This window comes from Mustela erminea, chromosome 11 (genome assembly GCF_009829155.1).
Source record: "Mustela erminea isolate mMusErm1 chromosome 11, mMusErm1.Pri, whole genome shotgun sequence".
Taxonomy (NCBI): Eukaryota; Metazoa; Chordata; class Mammalia; order Carnivora; family Mustelidae; genus Mustela; species Mustela erminea.
The window spans coordinates 97,565,870-97,588,607 of NC_045624.1; the positions used below are offsets into that span (position 1 = coordinate 97,565,870).

At 51.0% G+C, this 22,738-nt stretch overlaps 1 protein-coding gene across 2 annotated transcripts in view; it reads right to left on the bottom strand.

Annotated features, from left to right (window-relative positions):
• The window catches only part of COBL (cordon-bleu WH2 repeat protein), a 255,236-nt gene extending 238,945 nt beyond the window's left edge, over positions 1 to 16,291 (bottom strand). Inside the window, exon 1 of one of the 2 annotated variants that reach the window (XM_032304816.1) lies at positions 16,047 to 16,291. In XM_032304816.1, coding sequence (XP_032160707.1) covers positions 16,047 to 16,087 — 41 coding nt within the window. In that variant the 5' untranslated portion in view covers positions 16,088 to 16,291. The remainder of the gene's footprint in view (positions 1 to 16,046) is intronic. The other variant, XM_032304817.1, reaches the window with a different exon arrangement.
• Positions 16,292 to 22,738: the final 6,447 nt, after the last annotated feature.

The following is a 22,738-nucleotide window of genomic DNA, read 5'->3' on the forward strand; positions in this document are numbered from 1 at the left end:
ACCAGGCTCTGGGCACAAATCTATCTCCCCCAGGATGGCTCCTGTGGAAGGGACCCCTTTGTCACAGCTCTTCCCGCCCACCCCTCCGCCAGTTGCTCTCCAACCAGACTCTTCCCCGAGCCCATCACCCATGCTCCGTGACAATCATGCCTGTGGAATGAAGGAAGTAGCGTAAAGGACACTGGACCGATGTCTCCTGAGCCACGTCTGTCCAGGCCAGGAAAGCAGGAGGTGTTGCTGGTGAGCCCCGGAGTTGTACCTATATACAGGCCTACTGAGGGGGATAAATGACATAATGCACAGAACCTTTGACCCCACAGGTCCTCCCATGACAATTCTATGAGACCAGAGCTGTCCACACTCTGTTCAACCACATCACCTCTCAGACTGGGCACCTGGATGTCACAGACACATCAAGTTGCTATAAGGGCCTCTGGTCAGCCATCTTTACCTCATACTTATCTCACTGTGGACAGGTCCACAGAGCACACTTTGAGTAGCTGCCAGGCCTGCTGCAAACACAGACTCTGCACCCCTGATCTTCAACACCCAGCTCATTGCTTCTTTCTCACCTTATTATTACAGGTGTTAATGCTTGCCTTTGATTTCAGACTCAAACTGCAGTTATTAATGCACAGATGGTTGTTGTAACTGGCCAAGGTCCCCTGAGAGTTGGTACTAAACATGTCCCATGACGAGTGAGACACGGTGCACACTTGGCAGACCTGGACCTGAACCCCTCAAGCTGCCTCCACCACCTGGTGTGGGAAAACTGGCTGTGGCCCGCTGCCTCCTAAATGAAATGAGTAACGGCCTTCACACGAGAAGTGCTGGAAGTGAAGTGAAGAAGCCAGGGGCCCAGCCCCAGCCCGAGTCTACCCCACACTCCACGGAAGCTCCGTTTTCTCCAACAAAATCCAGGCCTCCCAAAGGACCTGACTTCACTCCCACTACTCCTGTCTCTTAGAAAGCCCTCCCTGTGCCTTAGACTTCAACCTAGCACTGTCTTCGAGGGCCCACAGGGATCTTTCTACAAATATGTGAAGAGTACATGGAGGATAAAGATCTGTGCCAGGTTAACTGTGTCACCTTGCTGACCCTGGTCTCAGTGTCTAAGCTCTCTGTGTCCCATGCTCCTCATTTACAAGTGGGAGAAACAGAAGCGCACACGTCCTGGGCTGCTGTAAGGATTACATGAGGTGACACACATATGTACTTGAAACAGAGCTTGGTAAGCACCCAGTGACGCTGGCTGTGCTTGCTGTATGGGAACTGAGCTTGTAGCGGGAGGTGGGACCACGCTGCCCCTGTCCTCACAGAGCTATTCATGGCTCCCTCCAGGAGCCCCTCTCCTCTCTCCTGCCCTGGCCGGGGGCTTCCTCCTCTGAGCTTCCCTGGCCCGGTGGCTCCAGCATGCTCTGTCCATCTCTCCTCCACTGGATTTAAGCATCTGGAGGACAGGAGTCCTGCTTCATTATCTCTTAGCCTCTCCTTAACCTTCCTCACGTTCTGTAGGAGTACGTGAATGACCTTCTTCCAAACCTCCCCCTTCCCTTCTGCCCAGTTCCCCCCTTCCTATCCATACAGGTCACAGACTTCTCCCAGCTACTCCCATTGAGGGACTTGACACCCTGCGACCTGTGGCTCCCAGAGGTGCACACCTGGAGTCTTTAACACTGTCCCTTCCTCTCCAGGTCAGGGCCTGGGCCACTGTCATGCTGGCTGTCTCAGCCAGTTCCCAGCCTCTCCCTGTCCCTCACTGGGTCACTCACATCCTGGCTTCAATCTTTAAATGTCTGAGAACATACTCTGTCCATGAAGATGGCACTCTTGTTCTCAAAACGGATGGACCCCCTACTTGTTCAGGATAGAATCCAGACTCCCAGGCCAGCCCTTCACTCCCGGCACCATCCTGGTGTCTAAACAGGTGCCATCCCTCAGGTTCCCCCTCAGCCAGCGGGAGGTCTGTCCACTTGTTGGCCGGCCCCACACTGGTGGGAAGGGGCCTCACACTTCTTCCACTCACGACGGTCCCCTCCTACAGACCTCAGTCTCTGCCTCTCTACCCAGACCTTTTATGCAACTCTCAACCCCAGCTCAAAACCTGGGGAATTTTCCTCATCTCCCCCCTTCAGAGAGGTGATTCTGCTCTACAGTATGGCCAGACTTTCCTTTCGGTTGGTTTTAAGTGGTCTGCAAAGTCTCGGCTTCTCCTGGTCCCTCCTGGGGTTAGGGGGTGCCTATCAAATAGCAGCGGACCATCTCCCTGGCTTAGAAGGGTGGAGCTCTGGCCTCGCCCCAGCATAATCTGTGAGGAGGGGCCGGATCATTGAAGCAAGGACGCCACCACTTCTTAGCAGTTAACTTTGATAGAAAATTCCACAGTAAGACAGTCTCCTGCTAAGATAAAGGGAAAAGACCTTCCATTTTTTTCCCCCCAAGAGTCACAATTCTGGTGATTATTGTGCTTTCAAAACATGGGAATCTGACCTGCATTCACCATCACCCAGATAAAGAATTAGTACCACTATTTTACGTGACACAGGACACAAAGTGTGGTTGCTGATGTGTGTCACAGACACCGTTGCCACCCGGACCAGGCAGTCGTGGTGACACACCTTCGGGCATGAGTGCAATCCCTGGCTCAGTCTTCCCAGTGCAAAGCTGACACTGTGGCCATGGCTCCCTGAGCTCCTGCTGACATCACCGTAAGAAAGACCTACACTTCGGAAACCAGAATGTTCCAAAATATGCTAATAAAGGGTGATTTCCCAAACCTGGTTCCAGAGTTCATACAACAGACCTTAACTTCAGGCTTGTGCTTCTACATTCCCTTGCCTGGAGAAAGGGCACAGTAACTCTTTAGGCTCGGTGCCTGGGTGGCTCACTCAGTTAAGAGCCTGCCTTTGGCTTGGGTCGTGATCCCCCGGTCCTGAGATGGAGCCCCACATCAGGCTCCCTGCTCCGTAGGATTCTGCTTCTCCCTCTACCCCTCCCCACTGCTTGCGCTCTCCCTCTCCTCGCTCTCAAAAATAAGTAAATAAATAAATAATCTTAAGAAAAAAGAAGACGACAAACCAAGGGGGAAAAAAAAATCAGAAAAATCTGGACCAGAATCGAACATGCACCAGAAAGCCCCTGATCCAAATCCAGGGATGAGGTCGGCGTGCGCGCATGCCCTGACGCAAACAGCACGGGCGCGGGGAGGGGTGGGAGGCGGTGGGGGGCGTCCGCGGGCCCCTGCGCTGATGGAGCAGCAGAAACGGGGCAGGGTCAGCCTCCCCTTCATCACTACTTTCCTTTAGCAAAAGGCGAGTCAAGTGAAGAGGAGGTTTGTCCAAGCGACTGACACCGAGTGCCTAGTACATATACCACGTCAGTGTGCGGGGGGCGGGGGGGGGGGGGGGGGACTGACGGAGCTCCGAGGCCTTTCGTTTGACGAACACCGACAGACTTATCAAAACTGAGGTTGTCTACCAATCTGACTGGGCCATGGCATGTGTCCGTGTCCTCTAAGGGGTCCTGTTTGGAGCAGCGTTCCTTTCTTGGTATTTCCTTGATGGCTGCACAGACCGGCTCCGCTTTTTATCTGTTCCCCAAACATAGGCTTTAAGGAAACCACGCTGAGATGGGACTCTGCGGTGCCTCACCTGCAGAGCGGCTGGCGGGACTCACAGGACAGACTCCGTCCAGCGCTGAACCCCGATGCTTATTTCAGACCCTGTTCAGTGGGTGGAGGGTCTCAGGCAGTGACATCGGACACCGCCTGGGTTCACCGCAAACTCCTCCTCCAGAAGCCCCTCACTGGTCCAACGGTCAGAGACCAAAATCCAGTCCCAGTTTGTTGCAAACACCTTCATCCTGGAGGGGACTGAGGGATGCAGAGGTCACAGCACGGGGCACACACTGGCCTGAAGGCCTCCTCTTCCACTCACCATTCTTTTGTTTGTTTGTCTTAAGGTTTATTTATTTACTGCAGAGAGAGAGTGAGAGACAGCGTGCATGCACCTGTGTGAGACGGGGGAGGGGCAGAGTCCCCACTGAGCGTAAAGCCTGACGTGGGGCTCAGTCTCATGACCCCTGAGATCATGACCTGTTCGGAAACCAGGAGTCAGTTGCTCAACTGATAGAGCCCCCCAGGCTCCCACCCACCACTCTTCACGTCAACACCTTCAGCACGGAAGTGACTAGAAAGCTGCCCACTGTCCTCATGCAAGGTCCCCGAGCCCCGACACGCTGGAGCCTCACGAGGAGCAAGCTGTGGTCTCTACCTCACTGTGACAACAGAAAAAGGGACACGGGTGGCTTTTGCCCCCACTGATACGGCACTTACGCACGTAGAGAGCAAACGCAGACGTGCTTTAATGCCAGTGAATAGTCAGCATCTTCAAGGCCACCCCATCGAAGTGAAACTGTTCCGGACATGAAACGTGCAGCCCCTCCCCCACATGCATGCAGCCCCTCCCCCACGTGCACGTGTGCGTGTAACACAGAAGCCTGTCCACTTGGATGACCGGCCGTTCTCTGCCTCCCATGCACCTCGCCGGTGAAACCCCAACCCTCACCCAAGAGCACTGTATAATTTTAAACTCACAAAACGAGAGGTAAACATCCAGAAAACATCTCAAACGTGTCATTTTCCTCTGGGGTTGCCTCCCAGTCGCCTCGACTCCTGAGCAATGCTTTCCACAGGCCCAGAGGGAACGGGACACAAGCTCTGTTCCTCCAGCGGCGCGTATGTCACTTGTAAAAGGCGGCTGGGACTCACAGGGGAGGGCCCCATGTGCAGGTTAAGAAAAACACCATCAGGAGGGACCCACTCTTTCTGTGAGAGAGACTCATAAACTCTAAGCTTTAAAAATATCAGAAGAAAACAGATTGAGGGGTGTTCGGCTGGCATCAGTCTTGGGCGAGCAGAGAACATGTGCAGGCGGGATGTGACCGACTCTTTCCAAGCCCCCCCCCGCCCCCCGCCGCTGGATGCCTCATGGGCGTCCCCTAAGTTCTGCTCGGCGGCCATCACGTCCACCTGCAAGGTCCCCAGCTGCGAGTACAGCAGAGCACGAGCAACACCGCGGACCTGGAACAAGTCCGCTCTGGAGGGCCACCCCAGGGGTCTCTGCTTCCTGCTAGCGCATCCCGGCCCAGGGCCAGCAACAGACGACATCTCCCCAGAACCCTCTATGCCCGGAGCCCACTCACCCACGGCGGAAGGAGTCGGAGGACCGCCCCGCTCACAGGTGGTTTTTACAGCCCAGCCCAGGGCCTGGCTAACGTGGTCCGCAAGAAAACACAGCCAGGGAAGGCAGTGAAGGTGCGCATTCGGGTCTGTGGAGCTCCAACTCCAGAGAAAGCTCATTTCCGGTGCAAAGCAGACCCCCATGCATTCATTAAATTGTGAGCAAAAGTCAACGTCCGGGACCAAAGGGAAGGCTCTGAGACTCTAGTGAATTCGTAAGCTGATTCGTCCTCCTGGGGAAGAACGGACGTCTGCTTTCGACAGATCATGTTAATTTGCAAACACACCGCAGCTGGGCTGAGCCCTCTCCCCCACCCACACCCCATGCAGCTCCGCCAATAAAGAGCCCATCCAGGAGTCCTAGGAGCGATGCATCTAGAACCGCACTCAAGTGTGACAGTCAAAGGGATGACATCACCGCCTCCTGCATGGGGAAGAAGCCAGATGGGTACAAGCCCACCGTCTCTTCAGAAAAACACTGCTAAGAAATGCAGGGACTCCGAAATAGCCCGTCCAGGCCACCTGCCACCTCACGGGGCCAGGCAGAGGCTTGGAGGAACGTGGCCTTGGAAACTGGAACAGGCTTCTGCCTGGTGTGGTGGGGTAAACGCGGGATGAGGAGACCGTGCAGTCATGTGACAGTCACACCCCGGAATGGCACATGGCTCTTACTATGTGCTCCGCAGAGCCCAGGGGGTCCCAACCTCCTGACACCGGGCAGGCAAGGACCCTCTGATCCGATGGAAAGTACCACTGTCCCAGACATCAACATCGCTGAGATAAGGCGAGTCATTGTGCAAAACATTTTCATTTCTTCCTTTTAGAAAAATGCGTAACCCAACTCGGCATTCCAAAAATGTGAAACATTCTGGCAGGCTAGAAAAAAATATTGATGAATAATAAAGGACTATCCCAATTGAGGTCTTTTTCAGTAGTTTCCAAACAAGCTCTCCAAACTAGCTTTTTCAGTTTAAATGAGTGTGGTTTCCGAACTCTGTGACTGTTGGAAATGGGGCACTAACCTCATCTAGGACGAGCTCTTCACCTGTGGGTCATGCGTGAAAACCAGCCACACAGGTAAGTGGTAGAGGGGATTGATCTACAGTGGCTGGATAAGAGAAATGTGTAGACTTCATGACACTCAGAAATTCTTTCTTTTTTTCTTTTCTTTTCTTTTAAAAAAAATATTTTTTTTTTTTAATTTGGGAGACAGCACGAGTGGGGACAGAGGGAGTGAGAGAAGCAGACTCCCCACTGAGCAGGGAGCCCAATGTGGGGCTCCATCCCAGGACCCTAGGATCATGACCTGAGCTGAAGGCAGATGCCCAGCTGAATGAGCCCCCCAGATGCCCCCCTCGTGAACTTTTTTTTTTAAAGCAAGGTGGCTGGCTGGGCTCTGGGAGCCACCTGTAACTCACCCTTCCCGCAGGCTTTGTCAGGACACTGTTAGCACATGGAACCTTTGTGCTAACATGTGCTAACCATGTGCTAACATGTGCTAACATGTGCTTCATGGTAGCCTTTCTGATGTAAGAAGTGGTTTCCACCCAGAGCAGGAGAAAAGTTTGCAATCCTGGCCCAAACCAAGTCTACATGATAATTACAGACAGTGAGGAGACGGGCAGGCCGGCAGGTGGGCGGGGGCGACTCTGAGCTAGGCTCCCTGCAGATATCTTGCTTCCGGCCACAGGGAACCTGTCTACTTCCAAACTAATGGAGTGTTTACTGAACACCAGTGGATTGTGCTCTTAATTAAGAGGGCTCCAGACAACAAAACTCTATTGAAGTCTCAAAAATTAGCCACACGAACAAAACCATCCACTCGCTCTGTGTTATCACTCCCACCAGATCTATTTTTACATTCAACACTCCAAACGTTAGGCTTGAAAAAACTGCCAGGATCTGACTTGGGAATGTGCTGCTCTGCCAAGCGCTGCAAGTGATTTTAAGCCTGACACTCATGTCCACGTATACACACATGTGCACACACATGCACACACACCCTTGCTCACACAAATACATGCACACGCACACATACACACATGCACAAACTCACACTCTCAGGCACATACAACCCATTTTCCCAGCAAGTCTCTGGACCTCAGTCTGCTACTTACCTATAAAACTATTCAAGCTCTTTACACATGATTGTGGGGCCACTATGATCTGGGTTCTCTCTGCTATCCTGGGACTCCCAAGACCACAGAGCACAGACACAGAGACAAATGCTTTGCCGGAGCTTCTCCGGACTTCAGACAAGCTCTCCCAACCCACCCGATGCCCGGGCTAGCAGGGGGGCAGGAAGCCCTGATTTTCCTACTTTAAGACACCCCAAGGGCCTCAAGGCAGCCCATTCTCTGAAATCCTCTTCCCTCCTACCGTTTGAGTCTGAACAGGCGATCGAGGGCATGGCAAGAACTGGGACCTCAGGGAAGGGAAAAACAGAAGTGCCCTGCTGTGTTGCAGACAAAAAGCCCCAGTTGATGTGGGACACTGGCCTTGTGTGTGGACTCGGTTGGGGTCAGGGGGCAGGTGTTTCCACCACCCCTGTGCTTGGGGCAGCATGCGCAGGGAGACTGCTGCCCAGGGAAACCAGCCGCCGGCCGGGCTCTGCGTCAAGTAGACCACAGCCACAGTTTGGAGCCCCGAGCCATCTTCTGTGATTCACGCCCAGAGCAAACCAAGGACATGTCTTCCAGCAGAAGCCAAGGAACTGCCAGAGGCACTCATTCTGAGGAAGCCCAGGGTCTCCCGGGATCCTGGAGGAAGGAGGGGGAGCACAGCCGTGCACTCCATCTGCCCACTACGGCCAGCGCTCCTCCCAGCCTGCACCAGGAGCGGGACAGAGGACCATGTCCACAGAGGCTGCTGGAAGCTCCCTGGTCTCTGTTGCCTTGTGCCTGTCCCTCCTCCTCCAAGACTTTAAACGACCAGGTGACGGACACTGGGCCCATGACCAGCACGCAGACAACCTCGTGCTCTGTTTGTGGGGATGTGAAATGGCGCAGCCGCCACAGGCAATGGTGAGGTGACTCTTTGAAAATGAAGGCGAGCACTGCCATAGGGTCCCACAGTCCCGCCTCCGGGTGTGTCCACAAAAGAACCGAGAGCAGGGACGGTGGCTTGCACTCCCATGATCACGGCAGCACTGGTCACAGAAGCCGAAAGGTACAAGCAGAAGTGTCTACCGGTAGGTGTAGCAATAAACACATGGGACACACCCATTACGGAGTATCGACCGCCTTAAGAAGGAAGGACACCCCGACACACGCCATGACACAGAGGGACCTGGAGGACACTGAGACAAGCCAGTCACAAAATGACCCTGTGATCCATACAAGGTCCCTGGAGGAGTCACATCCACAGGCACAGGAAGTATAATGGTGGCAGCAGGGGGCTGGGGACAGGAGGGCGGGCAGTCAGGGTTTAATGGATACAGTTTCACTTTGGGAAGAAGGAGCTCTGGAGAGGAATGACTGGACACCGTGTGAACGCACATGATGTCACTGAAGTGTACAAACAGTAAACGCTACCCTATGTAAAGCTTACCACAATAAACAAACAAACAAACAAAACAGACTGGGTCAGCAGATAGGAGGGAAGGGAAAAGTGCAACTTTGGGGTCAGACTCTAAAGCACAGGACATGACCCCCCTTCCATCATCGCTCCGGGGCTGGGCTGCAGCAGGTCTGGCTGCGTCCCTGAAAACGGCACAGCAAGGGGATGGAGAGAAGCAGGTCCCTGGGAATCGGCACCTCCTTTCAGTCTGTTCAGGCTGCTCTCAAAAAATGCTGACGTCTAGGTGGCTTATAAACAGCAAAAATTTACTGCTCACAGCCCTGGAGACTGGAAGTCCAAGGTCAAGGTGCCCACGAGGTGTGGTGAGTGCCCTCTTCTGCACTTTGGGTTTCTCACGGGGTCCTCAGATGGCAGAAGGGCTGTGGGAGCTCAGGGGTCTCTTAGGAGGCACTAATCCCAATGGTGCCTTCGTGACCTGAGCACCTCCCAGAGTCCCGCTCCCCAGCACCACCACCTTGGAGGTGAGGATTTCAACAGTATTAACTGGGGGTGGGGGAGGCACAAACTTCCCAGTCGATACCAGCCCTGAAACACCAATGTGGACTTTGACTTAGGGGCGAGGGAAAAATCATCCCCTCCCCCAGTCACTATCGCTGTGGGGTGTCTAATACTTCATGTTCCTCAAAATAAGACACCTAACACCTCCCGGGTCTGCAAAGAACAGGTCTGCACAGCTGGCAAGCGCGTCGGAGCCTATCGGTCTGGAATATTTCAGTGACAACTGATCTGTCTGCTGTCACAGAGTCTGGCAAAAACAAGATTAAGCGGCAGTTTCAAGGAGGAATTTAGGATCTCTGGGAATACGTCGAATCCTATGACTTTGGAGCTCAGGTGGGTCTTAAGATCATCTTATCCGGCACCCTCCCCTGACGGATGGGAAGCAGAGCTCGCGAACCTCATCCCAGCTGTGTGCCACGTCCCATGACACAGATTCACGACCCAACACTCACAGAGCAACGTCCCTGCCTCTGAGCAGCTCACAGTTCAGGGGGTCGGAGACCAGCAGATGGAAAACCCTGACTCCATGTAAGGGTTTCCAGAAGGAAGAGCGGACAGTGGCAGGAGAGATGGAGCCCAGAGGAGGGTCTGGAAGCCACGGCTAGAGCCCCTAGCAGTGGCTGGAAGGATGAGCAGGAGTCATCTGGGCAAGGAGACAAGATGCCTACAGGCCAGGAGGAGAGGCAAAGTAGGAGAAAGCAGGAAGGTTGAGGAAGGACACAGGGACAGGGTCAAAACAGAAGCTGGAGCTGCTCAGGCCACTAAGATGCCGCTGGCCACACACGACGCTTTATGTTTAAATTAATGAAAATTAAAGAAGGTAAGAAATTCAGCTCCTCCTTTCAAACGCTGGGAAGCTGTTGTACTGGACACAGACACACATCCCCCGGGTCCGGTGGTTAGACCACGCCGGACCGGGAACCAGGCAGGAGCCTACATCGATCGGGACCCAGCCTGCAGGCCCTGCTACCAAAGTTTCGCTGAATCTTACATGACTGGTCCCAGGACCCAAGTCTTCCTACTTCTGAGCCAGTGTCCTCCCCAGCCCTGAGCCTGCCCATCAGTCTTCTGTAGGAGAGAGTCCAACAGGATGACTGACCAAGCAGAGGAATGACTGATTAGGTCCGCCTGGCCGTGACCCTATCCCCGGCACCCAGTGAGGGTATGAGCATGTCCACATGTGTCCTCAGGAAAGAGGACAGCTTGGTGTCCCAAGACAATGGCTCCTCATCTGCGGGTCTGGGTCACAGAAGGAAAAGGGAGGGTGGGGTAGGAACCCATGAACTCGGACCCCTGACGTATCAGGCCTGTCTGGGGGTGGGGGGGTGTATCACTTTTTTGTGAAAAGGGACAAGGACTTGAAGGATTGGTCCGAACTACGCTGTGTCTCGTGAAAAGGCATTGCTTGGTTTGGTGGAACTGGTGAATGAATCTACAAAACTGCTTGTGCAAAAGTATTTGTGGTATGGGAATCTAATCAAATGCACCCAAATGAAATGCATTTTAGTGGTCGCTTGAAAAGTGGTTTTGTTTTTTGTTTTTTGTTTTTTGTTTTTTGTTTTTTATTGAAAATGTTTTTGGCTGTGGAATTTATTCTAATTGGACATGACCTGTAGAAAATATGGTCTTGGCAAGCAACAGCTCACCACCTAATTAGGGAAACCAGATGGAAGCCTGTAAAAACCCCAGAGGCCACAAAGTATCTCCCAGCTGGGAAGCGAGCTGTCTCCAGGGCAGCTTATGCAGACCCACGGGGCGCTCCTGAGGCAGGCGGCAGGAAGTCTTTTTGTCACACCAGAGTATACAGCAAAATCTACTCTCAAATCAACACCGTTAGGTCTTGAAAACAAGTGCCATCATTAGCTCGTATAAAGCAAATGAAACCAAAGTACACATACACGGGCAAAAAAAAATGAATGCTATCACAGGAAGAGACAGGTGCAAAATAAAGCCGGTGGGAACACGAAGGAAAAGGGACATGAGTCAAGGCTGCTGCCCACCTGAGTGCTGAGAGCCGGCAAGTGGCCCTGAACAATAAACACTCTGGTGACACAGTGAAATGAGAAAGCAAAGGTATAAAATGGGCAGAGCCAAAATTTAAAATCTGTATAAATAAGTGAAAATCCTTAAACGGAAAAAAGGCGTTATCATCTGTATATCAACAATATAATTCAATATCAAACATGTTCCGTAGGGAAAAAGCACAAAGATGAAGAGATATATAAAATCTGTTGTTCAAGTACAAAGTAAATGAAAAACCGCATTCAGTAAAATGAACTGACGACGCATAAAAGCCAGAGAACCCCTGGTTAAATGTGGACTGGGAGAAACCAAAAGGGAGTAGGGACATGTCACATAACAAAGACATTAACGTCTCTACTACATGCTTTCACTTAGTTGAAGCCTAAATCACAACCAAACGTTTCTGTCTTTGAAATCCGTCCGTCCTTGGTCTGTACACGACTGTGGTATCAAATACTTCTGCTCACGGCTTAAACTTTCCAACCAATTATAAAATTCAGTTTAACGATTAATAACAAAGCACGGAAGTCCTAGAAACCCAAACTGCTTATGACGGTGTGTAGACGTAGCCTGTAATCACTGTTTTCTTAAGAACTGTGGCAGCACTCGGATGCACCCAAGCTGGGATTCCCTTCCAAAGTCACGGCCTCTGGAACACAGGCCTGCGTGGGTGTGGGGCTGTCACGTTGCCCGTGCTTTTCCAGCGATCACCAGCCCTGGCTGGCCAGGAAAAGGCCACGCAGAGAGCAGACGAGGGGGTGCAGGTCCGGGAGGTAGGAGAAGAGCAACATGGTACAAATATCTATGTTCCCAATTTAAATCATAATTTAGCTTTATCATCCTTATGCAGCCGTTGAGGAAATATTAAAAAGCCCAAAGTTCATTTGATATTGTCACAGAGGAGCGTCCAACTCCTCAAACTTATTCAGAAAAATTACAAGTACAAAAGAATAAGACTCCTGGGCCTACTTTCCAGATTACACCCAACACCACCTAACTTTTGCAGTCTTAACTGTACTGTCAACCAAAAGTTTTGCTCACAAGTAACAACTTTTAAGTTAAATGAGAAAAGTTCAATGTCACAAATAATCAGACTATCATTTTAAGGAATGTAAACATGTCAGGCAAAAGCCTAGAAACCTTAAAAAAAAAAAAAAAGCTAGAAACCTAAACTTTTTTCTTATTATGGTATACACTCGTCAATATTTCAGCAACATCTGTATACTTGTCAGAGTTAAAATGGAAGATGTCACTGTGATAGCCCACGGTCATTATCAAGATAGCAGCTTCTATAATGTTTTACTGGGTGGTGACAGGACAGGAGAAGCTCAAATTATCCACTTCTACTAATTAAAAAAAAAAACATTTCTTATTCTAACAGCTTGATGAAAGCCATAAAAATTGATGCAGAGAAATGAACATCAGTCATGTCTTCCCAAAGCTCAGATTCTAACAAACTTGAACAAATGTCCCCTGATTTTTATGTAAGGACAGCATTTCAATGCAGCCACTGAGCAAAGGCCCTGGTAGTTTTGACATTTTGTGTCACTGGAGACTATTCTATTCTACAGAACTATGTGTTTCCTCCATAGAAAAAAAGCTATCCAGTACCCTGCCGAACCCCAACACTCCGTCTCATTCATACAGAGTCCAAAGGGAAGCTTAATTCTGTACCATTACCACTCACGACCAGCCTAGATCTCAAAAACACTCAAACAGGGAAACTAAAAGTAAACAGATAAACTCAAAGTTTATCTTACATGGACTTAAATGTATTTAAAAGCTTCACCCAAAGGAAATGTGTCTTCCCTTGCATTTCAGAATATTCCGTCAATTATTACACTGTAACTGAGCTCCAAAAATCCTTAAAGTCACACCGAGTCTGCTTGTCAGGTTTTTTTTTTTTTTTAAAGATTTTATTTATTTATTTGACAGAGAGAGATCACAAGTAGGCAGAGAGGCAGGCAGAGAGAGAGGAGGAAGCAGGCTCCCCGCTGAGCAGAGAGCCGGATGCGGGGCTCCATCCCAGGACCCTGAGATCATGACCCGAGCCGAAGGCAGCGGCTTAACCCACTGAGCCACCCAGGCGCCCCTGCTTGTCAGTTTTTGCCTCCTTTCTACAAGAATACTTTTCCCAGTTAAGTTAGTCATGAATCCTTGTCTTAATGAAATTACTATAAAAACATACAATTTCAATGCCACTAAAAATGTATACTTGTGTACTCAATGAAGATAAGTAATAACTACTTATGAATAATTTAGTGCGATATACAATCTCTGTCCACTAACACATTGTCCCTTCAGTGATCTTTAAGAAGGACCTCTGTAGACCTTACTTTCTAATGTGAAATCTCCTTATTTCATTGTTCCCCAGCCAGCCCTCCTCTACATAACAAAGAAGGAACGCCAGAGTCAGTCAACAAGTTCATCCCATCAGTAGTTAGCTACCCTGTGGGAAAAGGATCGCTTGTTCCAAGTTTAATTTGATAGCCGAACCTTGCTCTATCAGACAGAAAACAAATTTCCCCAGAGCACATGGCAAGCACTACGTTATTCTCAAGCAATGAAGCAGCAGACCAGAGAGGAACCAGCAGAACTTGATGGCCACTGACAATGTACCAAAGCCAGAAATTCCCTGTCTGAATCTGCCCTGTCTGATAGGCAAGTAATGTCCCTAAGTTACATAAAATATTCCAAAAGTCCAAGATCATTTCTTTCCTCCAGTTTTAACACACAATGGTTTTATTAATCATGCAATTCCTATCTAGAAAATATAAGCACACCGGTATTTTCTTGATATAAAAGAAAAATCTATGGCACGTGATAAAATAATTGGGAATAACAGAAAGTAAAAGCCGTATGTCTACATTTCTCAAAGACGTTCAAATAAGCAGATCAGAGAGACAGAACTAAATGTATGGATAGTAACAACTGCATGGTTTTGTTATCATACCCACAGCAAAGGCCCTTAGTTCCCCAGGGGCTGGGTGGTGGGGGAGACTCAGGAAATCCAACCAGAGCTCAGAGAAGCAGTGTGAAGAACCAGGCTGGGGATTCGCCTCTTGCTGGTCTAGCCCCAGGGCTGGAGAGTGGGGAGAGAGAGCCTACGATTCAACATTTCACCTCCACAATCAAATTCCTTGCAAGAACTTTACAAATAATCTCTGAATCCAGTTTTGCTGGCCTCTTAAATGCTCTCCCCTTCACATTTCCTTCATATTAGGTGATACTGAGCAAAGGTTTCAGTCTCTTTAAATTGACTGATTAAACAAATCCCCAAAGCGACCGATTGGAAGATAATTCTGAATCCTGTCATTTCGGGATGCCCATTACCAGGTAAAGGGATTTCCCACTTTTATTTTCTTTTTGGGAAATGTGTTTGTTCAAATGGAATTACATAACCACCACTAAGTGCATTGCAAAAAAAAAAAAAAAAAAAAAGTTCTTTTTAACATTCCTCAGCTTCAGGATTATTTGATTTGCTAACCTGGCTCACTTTTTCCTGGCATTAAAGAGAGAGTTAGAAAAAAAAAAAAAAGAGCAAGTTCAAAAACCTTAGGCAGACGGGCAACACAACGGCCTATGGACACATGGGCAGAGTGAGTCAGTGGGACGCAACTGCAAAGAAAAGAGATTAGTTGTCCCCAAAGCTGCCTAGTTCAAGGCCAGTTGCCATAGCAGAAAGTGGGCCCACTTGGTAAGCAGGTGCAGGTCCCACCCAACCACTCATTCCATTTGCAGGACTCATAGCACACTCTCTCCCGGCCAGTGAGCTGGTTCTCCGGTCGCAGGGCAGGGCAGGGCGCCCCAAGTGTTCCCAGAGGCTGCGCGCGACCCCGCGGCCTGCTCTGGCTGTGCGCGGTTCAGACTCTGACTCTAGGTCCTGCTGAAGGTCAGGATAGCTTTTCTTCCACTGGGGAAGGTACTCTGCGAGTAAAACCGGAACATGGAATGTAAACCCTACACAGGAGGTGTGGGGATGGCAGCTGACATCAGGACAGGTCTGGGCTCCAGCAGAACCGCGCCGGCAAGATGCATGGTCGGAGTTTAGTTGGGAAACTGGGGTCTCCACCTCGGGTCGGGTCCCAGCCGGTGCCCTGCAGGCTGTTCAGGGGAACCCCAGAGAAGAAAGCTGGGGAGGGGAGCAGAGGTCAGGAAAGCCCACAGGGCAGTGCCCCACACACAGCGCTCCTGTGACCGCCAGACCCAGGCGTCTGCGAGGTCCCGGAACCTCCTCTTGCTCACGGGGAAGAGAGGACTGTGTCTGGCATACAGTGGCCGGGTGAGCCGAGAACACCACAACGGGGCAGACGCCCAGCAAGTCAGTGGCTGGACTGGAGTCCGAGGTCGGGTCTCCACCGCCCTCGCGGCCCCCGGGGCGATTACTCGGAGGTGGCTGAGAAAGGCTCGGACTCGGTGAGGGCTCCGCCCGCGGGGACCCCAAAAAGGGCGCGCGCACGCAAACACACCGGCGCGAAAGTGCTCCGGCCTCGGCCTGACACTGTTACCTGGGCAACGACCCGGGCGCACAAAGTACACAACCCCCTTCCGCGGCCGGGCGCGGACCTGCGGGCCGCAGAGGGGGCGCCCGCGCCCCGGGCTCTCCCCAGTGACCGTGCCCCTGCCCCGAATGCGCGCGGTGCGGACGAGGGCGTCCGGCCCGAGCAGAGCCCCGGCCCGCGCGCAGCCGGGCCGCCCGGACACTTACCCGGTAGGGGGCTTGGCCGCCGAGGCGCGCGGTGCGTCCATGGAGCCGGCGGGCGGGGGGCGCGCGGGGGGCCCGGGCCCGGCCGAGTCAGGCGCTCGCTGCCGCTGCCGCCGCCGCCCTCATTCACTTTTTCCGCGCTGACCCATCGTCCTCCCACGCGGGCCGGCGGAGGACAGCGGCGGGGCGAGCGGACGGAAGGGGCTGGAACGGTCGCGGGCGGGCGGGGGCGCGGGCCGCGCGGGGAGGGGCAGGCGCGGCGCGGGGCGGGGGCGCGGGGAGCAAGGTGCGCCGCGCCCACCGGAGCGCCGCCCCCGCCCCCGCCCGGCCCGCGGCGCGCGTCCTGGGAAGAGGCTGGCGGCACCTGGGCCCCGGGGCGACACCCCGCCCGCCGCAGCGCCCCTCCCGAGCTTCTCCCGGGCTCCTCCACCCTGCGAGGGAGTTCGTCCCTGCCTGGGCGGCGCGGGGGATCCGGAGGCGCGAGCCGCGCCCGGGCGGGGAGGAGTTGCGGGAGGGGGAACCACCTGGTCTCGGCGAGGCCCTGGAGGGCTAGATAGGCTGACTGGCAGGGAAGGGCTGAGGTTGGAGAATGAGAAGTGAGTGATTGGTGTCGCTGGCTCTGTCCTGGATCCCAACGGAACCTTCGTCCGTGCAACAGCTATCTAGGGTCTCCAAGTGGGTCTCCAAGTGGGGCCCTGACCAGCAGCACCTGGGAACGAACGTGTTAGAAATGCAGATTCGGCGCCCAGCCAGTCCTGTGGAATCAGAAACAATGGGGGCTGGAGCTGGGCCCAGCCCTGCTACCAGGAGTCCCCGCTGTATGCATGCTCTGGTTTGCCAGGCTGGTCTATGGGGCCCTGAGGTTGTGCCAGAAATGCCCTGCAGGGGCAGCCCACTCTGGGCCCAGGGCAAGTCAGCTCCAGGTTTCTGATCTACCACAACTTCACTCCCACAGTCCTCAGAACCCACCAAAAGCAACAAAAGAGATTGGGATTAGTGTGAAAGTCTGACCTCCAAAAAAACACTTTCACCTGGTTCCAACCAGGTGAGTAACAGGCAGAGAAGACAGAGAATCAGGTGAGCCTGTGGTGGAACCATTCTCCATTCCTATCTGATGCTTGGTGAACCTCCAGCCTTTGGAACAGTGCCAGGCCAGGGGGACTGGTGCACCATACACAGAAATTGCACTGAATGAATTAATCCATTACTACTCCTTCCACCTCTAGGGTCAGAAGATCCTTCCCGGGGTGCCTGGGTGGTTCAGTGGGTTGAAGCCTCTGCCTTCGGCTCAGGTCATGATCTCAGGGTCCTGGGATCGAGCCCTGCATCGAGCTCTCTGTGTGGCAGGGAGCCTGCTTCATCCTCTCTCTCTGCCTACCTCTCTGCCTACTTGTGATCTCTGTCTGTCAAATAAATAAATAAATAAATAATCTTTTAAAAAAAAGAAGAAGAAGAAGAAGAAGATCCTTCCCAAGATCAGGAAACACACCCCCCCATCCCTGCTGTGGACACCATGTGGGAAAGAGCAACTGGAGCATGACCAGAGCCCAGAAGTGGACCAGGGATGGCAGGCCTGGTCCCGGCTGAGAACCCCAACAGGAAAATCCAGCTCACAGATCACTCCTAACCCGAGGGCCTGGCAAAGCCAGCAGGAGGCACCTCATTGGAGGGGGGCACTAAAACTGGGATCAGAGCTGTTGAAGAGTTTCTCAGCAAGACAGTTCCTGTTTAAGGAAGGAAGCATTGTCCCACCTCCAGGCTGAGGTTTGAGGTATTTTTCGGGGATCAAGGTCCAGAAGGGCCTTGAGCCTCAACCACCAATTCCTGGAGGCCACCAGGCATCTCTGACCTCAAAACCCATCAGACACCACTGGCCAGGAATGGGGTGGAAGGTGTGTCTGGGGAGGCATGTCACAATTAGGCAGAGGATGGAGTCAGACTTGCCGCTGGAGCAGGGCTGAGCTCCCAAGGCCCTCAGTGGAGAGTCCGAATAGGCCGGGCCTGGCAATCCTGTGGACCAGTTGCGGGGGCATGGTGCAGAGCGTGGGAGGCAGGCAGACAGGGGACCGATTTCTCTGTGTGTTGCCACACAGATTCCCTTACTGGTGAGGATCCCAGTAGAGGTGTTTTCAAAATTGGGCGGTTCACTGGATACTTTGGCGCACCTGCCTCTGTGTGTGGTGTGGAGAGATCCACCTTGGCGACGGAGCCCACAGGGGAAACAGAAGACAGACAGGGGCTCAGCTCTTCTGGGGGGAAAGGCTGAGAAGCAGACGGCTGGGGGCTGTCCCCAGGACTGCTCTTACTGTCCCTGAGGCCTCGAGGAGGAGGCTCTCCTGTGCTGCTTTACCCGCCTTCCTTTTAGAGCAAACGGCACTGATCCCAGACAAGTGCATTTATTTCCTTACTGCTTCTTCCCAACTGACTTTTGAATTTCCTTGGCTAAAACGAGCACCTTTTCAGATACTGACTATTTCTACATTATCTATTTCAGGTGTTGGAAATATCCAAGAATGCGCTGACAAATGTTTTAAAATGGCTCACAAATAAAAGGCCCCCATTGGTAGCATTTGCCAGTCTTTGTGATATGAATGCTCCCAGGTCACCGATTTCCGGCTCCCATCAGGAACACCAGGTTAGAGACAGGCCGCCCAGTTCCAGCACACTGCTGTGGTGACGTGGGTCTTGCCGTCCTGTGCACTCACTGCCTGAAATCTCCACCTTGGCCTCATTCATGTGCGGAGCTGGGCTGAGCCTGCTCTGTGTCTCAGGGCACCATGCTTGGTCCCTGGCCAGCCCTGCTATGGCTCTGGACTACCATGCTGGTGGCTCTGGACCTGAGCAGCAGGAACTGTCACCATTGCTGAGAACCAGACTGAGGCCCTTTTAGGAACATTCTTCCCCTGCTCTGAGCCTAGGCCCCTGCTTCGCTGCTGCCTCCCCTTCCAGACCTCACCTCTCCTCTCTATGGGCAAGAAACAGCCTGTCCCAGCTCCATGCCCCTTGTGCGCTCAGCCCCCTTTGCATCGAGGCGGGGGACCTGGGCCACCCCGAGAGTTGCTCCAGCTTCCCCTGTGGGAAGGCAGGATGGAAGAATTCACAGAAAAGCTGCCCGCTGATGGGGACAGCCTCGCCCACCACAGGGCTTTCCAAGGTTGCACATGCACAGGACGCTCCTGTGATCTTGTTAAAAGGAAGATTCTGGCACAGTGGGTCCACAGTAGGACCCAGGAGTCAGACTTCCTGAAATAGGCTCCCAGCAATGTGGTGGCTGCTGATGGAGGGGACCCCCCCCCCCCACTTTGTGTAGTAGCAGGCCCACTCAGCAGCAAAGTGACTCAGAGCAGAGCACTTCTTCCTAAAACGGTCATGTCCTCTGTAAAAGGAATAATTGGGGCCAAAGCCAGGCTTTGCTGGGCCTGACTGTACAATTTCAGTACCTTTAAAAAGGAACAAAGTGTACTGTACGAGCAATACAATTTGAATGGCAAAGTAGATATTTATTTCGAATGTACCATGGACTGAATTGTGTCCCCCCAAATCCAAAGGGTAAAGCCCTAGCCCTCTGTGGGACTAGTATTAGGAAATAAGGCCTTTGCCAGGTAACTAATATTCAATGAGCTCATAAGCAGGAGGTCCTAATGCTATAGGACTGGTGTCCTTATAACAGGAACAGGAAGAGAGGCCAGAGCTCAATCCTTCCTTGAGTTTGCTTTGGCTGAGAACTTAATATATTCTTTTTTTTTTTTTTTTTTTAAAGAATGCTCAGTAGCTTAAACAGGACTAATTTTATGTGAGATCCTTACCTGACACTAGTGACTCAAAGAAACATTTATGTAGGGTCCTTTATTTTTTATTGAGATACATCTCAAATTGCATAAAAATCACCTCCTTCCAGTATACAATTCCATGGTTTTGTAATTCTGTGCCTAAATGCAGACTTGTGCGACCACCAAACTACTTCATTTCCAAACATTCTTATCAGCCCCTCCCCCATATAAACCTTATACTCATTAGTGTTCTCTTCCTCTTCCTCCCTCCCGCCACCCTCTAGCAACCTCTCTTGTTTCTGGGGTCCCCTAATCAAGATATTTTACATAAATGTAATCATACAACAACGTGGCTTCTTGGACTCCGCATAATGTTTTCAAGGTCCATTCATGTTATGGCCTATTCCCTTTTTTTCCCCACGATTTTCTTTATTCATCTGAGAGAGAGGGGGAGAGCACAAACAGGGGGAGGGGCAAAGCTGAGGGAGAAGCAGACTCCCCACTGAGCTGGGAGTCCCATCCGGGACTTGATCCCAGGACCCCAAGATCATGACCTGAGCTGAAGGCAGACCCCAACAAACTGAGCCGCCCAGGCACCCCATACTTCATCTTTTTTATGGCCAAGTAATATTCCATGCATGGACCACATTTTGTTTCTAGTCAGCGACTGATGAACCTTTCAATGATGTGCACTTTTTGTCTACTATGTATAATATCACTATGAACATTCACATGTAAGTTTTTGTGTGGATGTATATTTTGATTTCCCTTTTGTGTACATCCAAAGTAAAATTGCTGGGTCATAGGATAATTCTATGCTTCACCCCTCGAGAAACTGCCACACTGATCTAAAGTAGTTGTATCATTTTCTAGCCCACTGGCAACATATCTTCCCATCCTTGCCAACACTTGTTATTGTCTGTCTTTGATTATAGCCACCCCGACTACTGTGAGGTCCTATCTCAGTGTGTTTTGGGTTTGCATTACCTGGATGATTAATGACGGCAACCAACCTCTCAGGTGCTTCACGACTTTTTGTGTACCTTCTTTGGAGAAATGTGATTCACGTCTTTTGCCCATTTTAGAAATTAGGTCCTTCATCTTTATGTTTTTGAATTGAGAGTTCTTTATGTATTCTGTGCAGAAGTCTTTTATCATATATATGATTTGCAAATATTTTCTCCCATACTGAGTTATTCTTTCATACTCTTATGATTTTATTTACTTATTTGTTTGAGAGAGAGAGAGCATGCACATGAACTTGCCTGAAAGATGGGGAGCAGAGAGAGAGGGAGAGAGAAACTCAAGCAGTCACCCCGCTCAGCATGGAGACTGATGCAGGGCTCGATCTCATGACCCTGAGATTAGGACCTGAGTAAAAATCAGAAGTCAGATGCTTCTGAGCACTGCCACCGCCCCCTCCCCCCCACCGCCGGTACCCTGGTCTGTATATTTTTGAGTTAAGACTTCTTATGTATTTTGTGCATAAGTCCCTTATCATATAAATCATTTTCAAATGTTTTCTCACATACTGCTACTCTTTCACACTCTTAGTGGTATATTTTGAGGCACAAAATTTCTTACCTTTGATGAAGTTCAACTGATTTATTTTCTCTTAAGTTGCTTGTGATTTCATGTCATATCTAAGAAGCCATTGCTTCATCAAAGGTATATTATGTATTGTAGAGAATTAATCTTTTTTAATCATTTAATAATCATTACACTATGTTTTTTTCCAAAGCAATGATTTAATGGGTAGGATCAAGCACAAGAAAATTTGGGAACTAGTGGGGTTTATCCTCAGACTCGAGCCCTCTCACCATGCACTTTACTCTTTGATTAGGACCTCTTAAAAAATAATTCGTTATAGCTTAGCCTCTTTGCTCCTTGTCTGGGCTAATCCCATTAGACTATCCATCAGAATTTTTTTTTAAAGATTTTTATTTATTTATTTGACAGACCACAAGTAGGCAGAGAGGCAGGCAGAGAGAGAGAGGAGGAAGCTAGCTCCCCACTGAGCAGAGAGCCCGATGTGGGGCTCAATCCCAGGACCCTGAGATCATGACCCGAGCAGAAGGCAGAGGCTTTAACCCACTGAGCCACCCAGGTGCCCCTATCCATCAGATTTTAATCCAAGGGACAGAACCCACAAAGTGGTGTCAGATATTAGGAACCTCGGAGGAAATGCAGGGGACGGGTTCTGATTCCCAGGAATTCTGAAACTATTGTCAGGGGCTGAATGGCTGACGCTACTGGCTCCAAACCTAGAATCCTCTGGCAGTAAAGGAACCAGAATAGGACCTGAGAAAGAGGGAAAAGGACCATGCCAGAGCAAGGTATGAACAAGATATGGTAGGTTCTGGGCTGTTCCTGGTTGGGACCTCTGGGAGAGCTTTGCATATACTGGGTCTCAAAGTCACAAGTCTGTGGGCTACATCAGCCTCCATTCCCATCCCTGGCTCATTTCTTTGGATCACCCTCCAACATACCAGATAATACCCATCTCTCTTTCTTTCTTTAATCATAATTATAATAACTAACTTTGTGTACTTGACAGACAACATGTGTGGGCTAAATCAGTAACCATATTAATAGTTAACATCAAGGACAAATACCAGATGCCAAGTGCTACGTTGAACTCTTAACAACCCTAATCATTTAATGTTTAAAGCAACCCGGAAGATAGGTTCTATTGTCCCCATTTCAGCAATGGAAAAACTAAGAGTTGGAGAGATTAATTCCATCGCCCAAGATTACACAGAGCAAGGATCTGTGCCCAGACATTACCCGGGACCTTATAGTCTTGGCCATTATGCAAACACAATTGCTTTCATCTGTGCCCAGCACCCGTTTCTCCCCTGAACCATTCAACTCAGAGGCAGTTCCGGCACTTAGGACCTGTCAGCAAATGTGTGCCCCATTCAC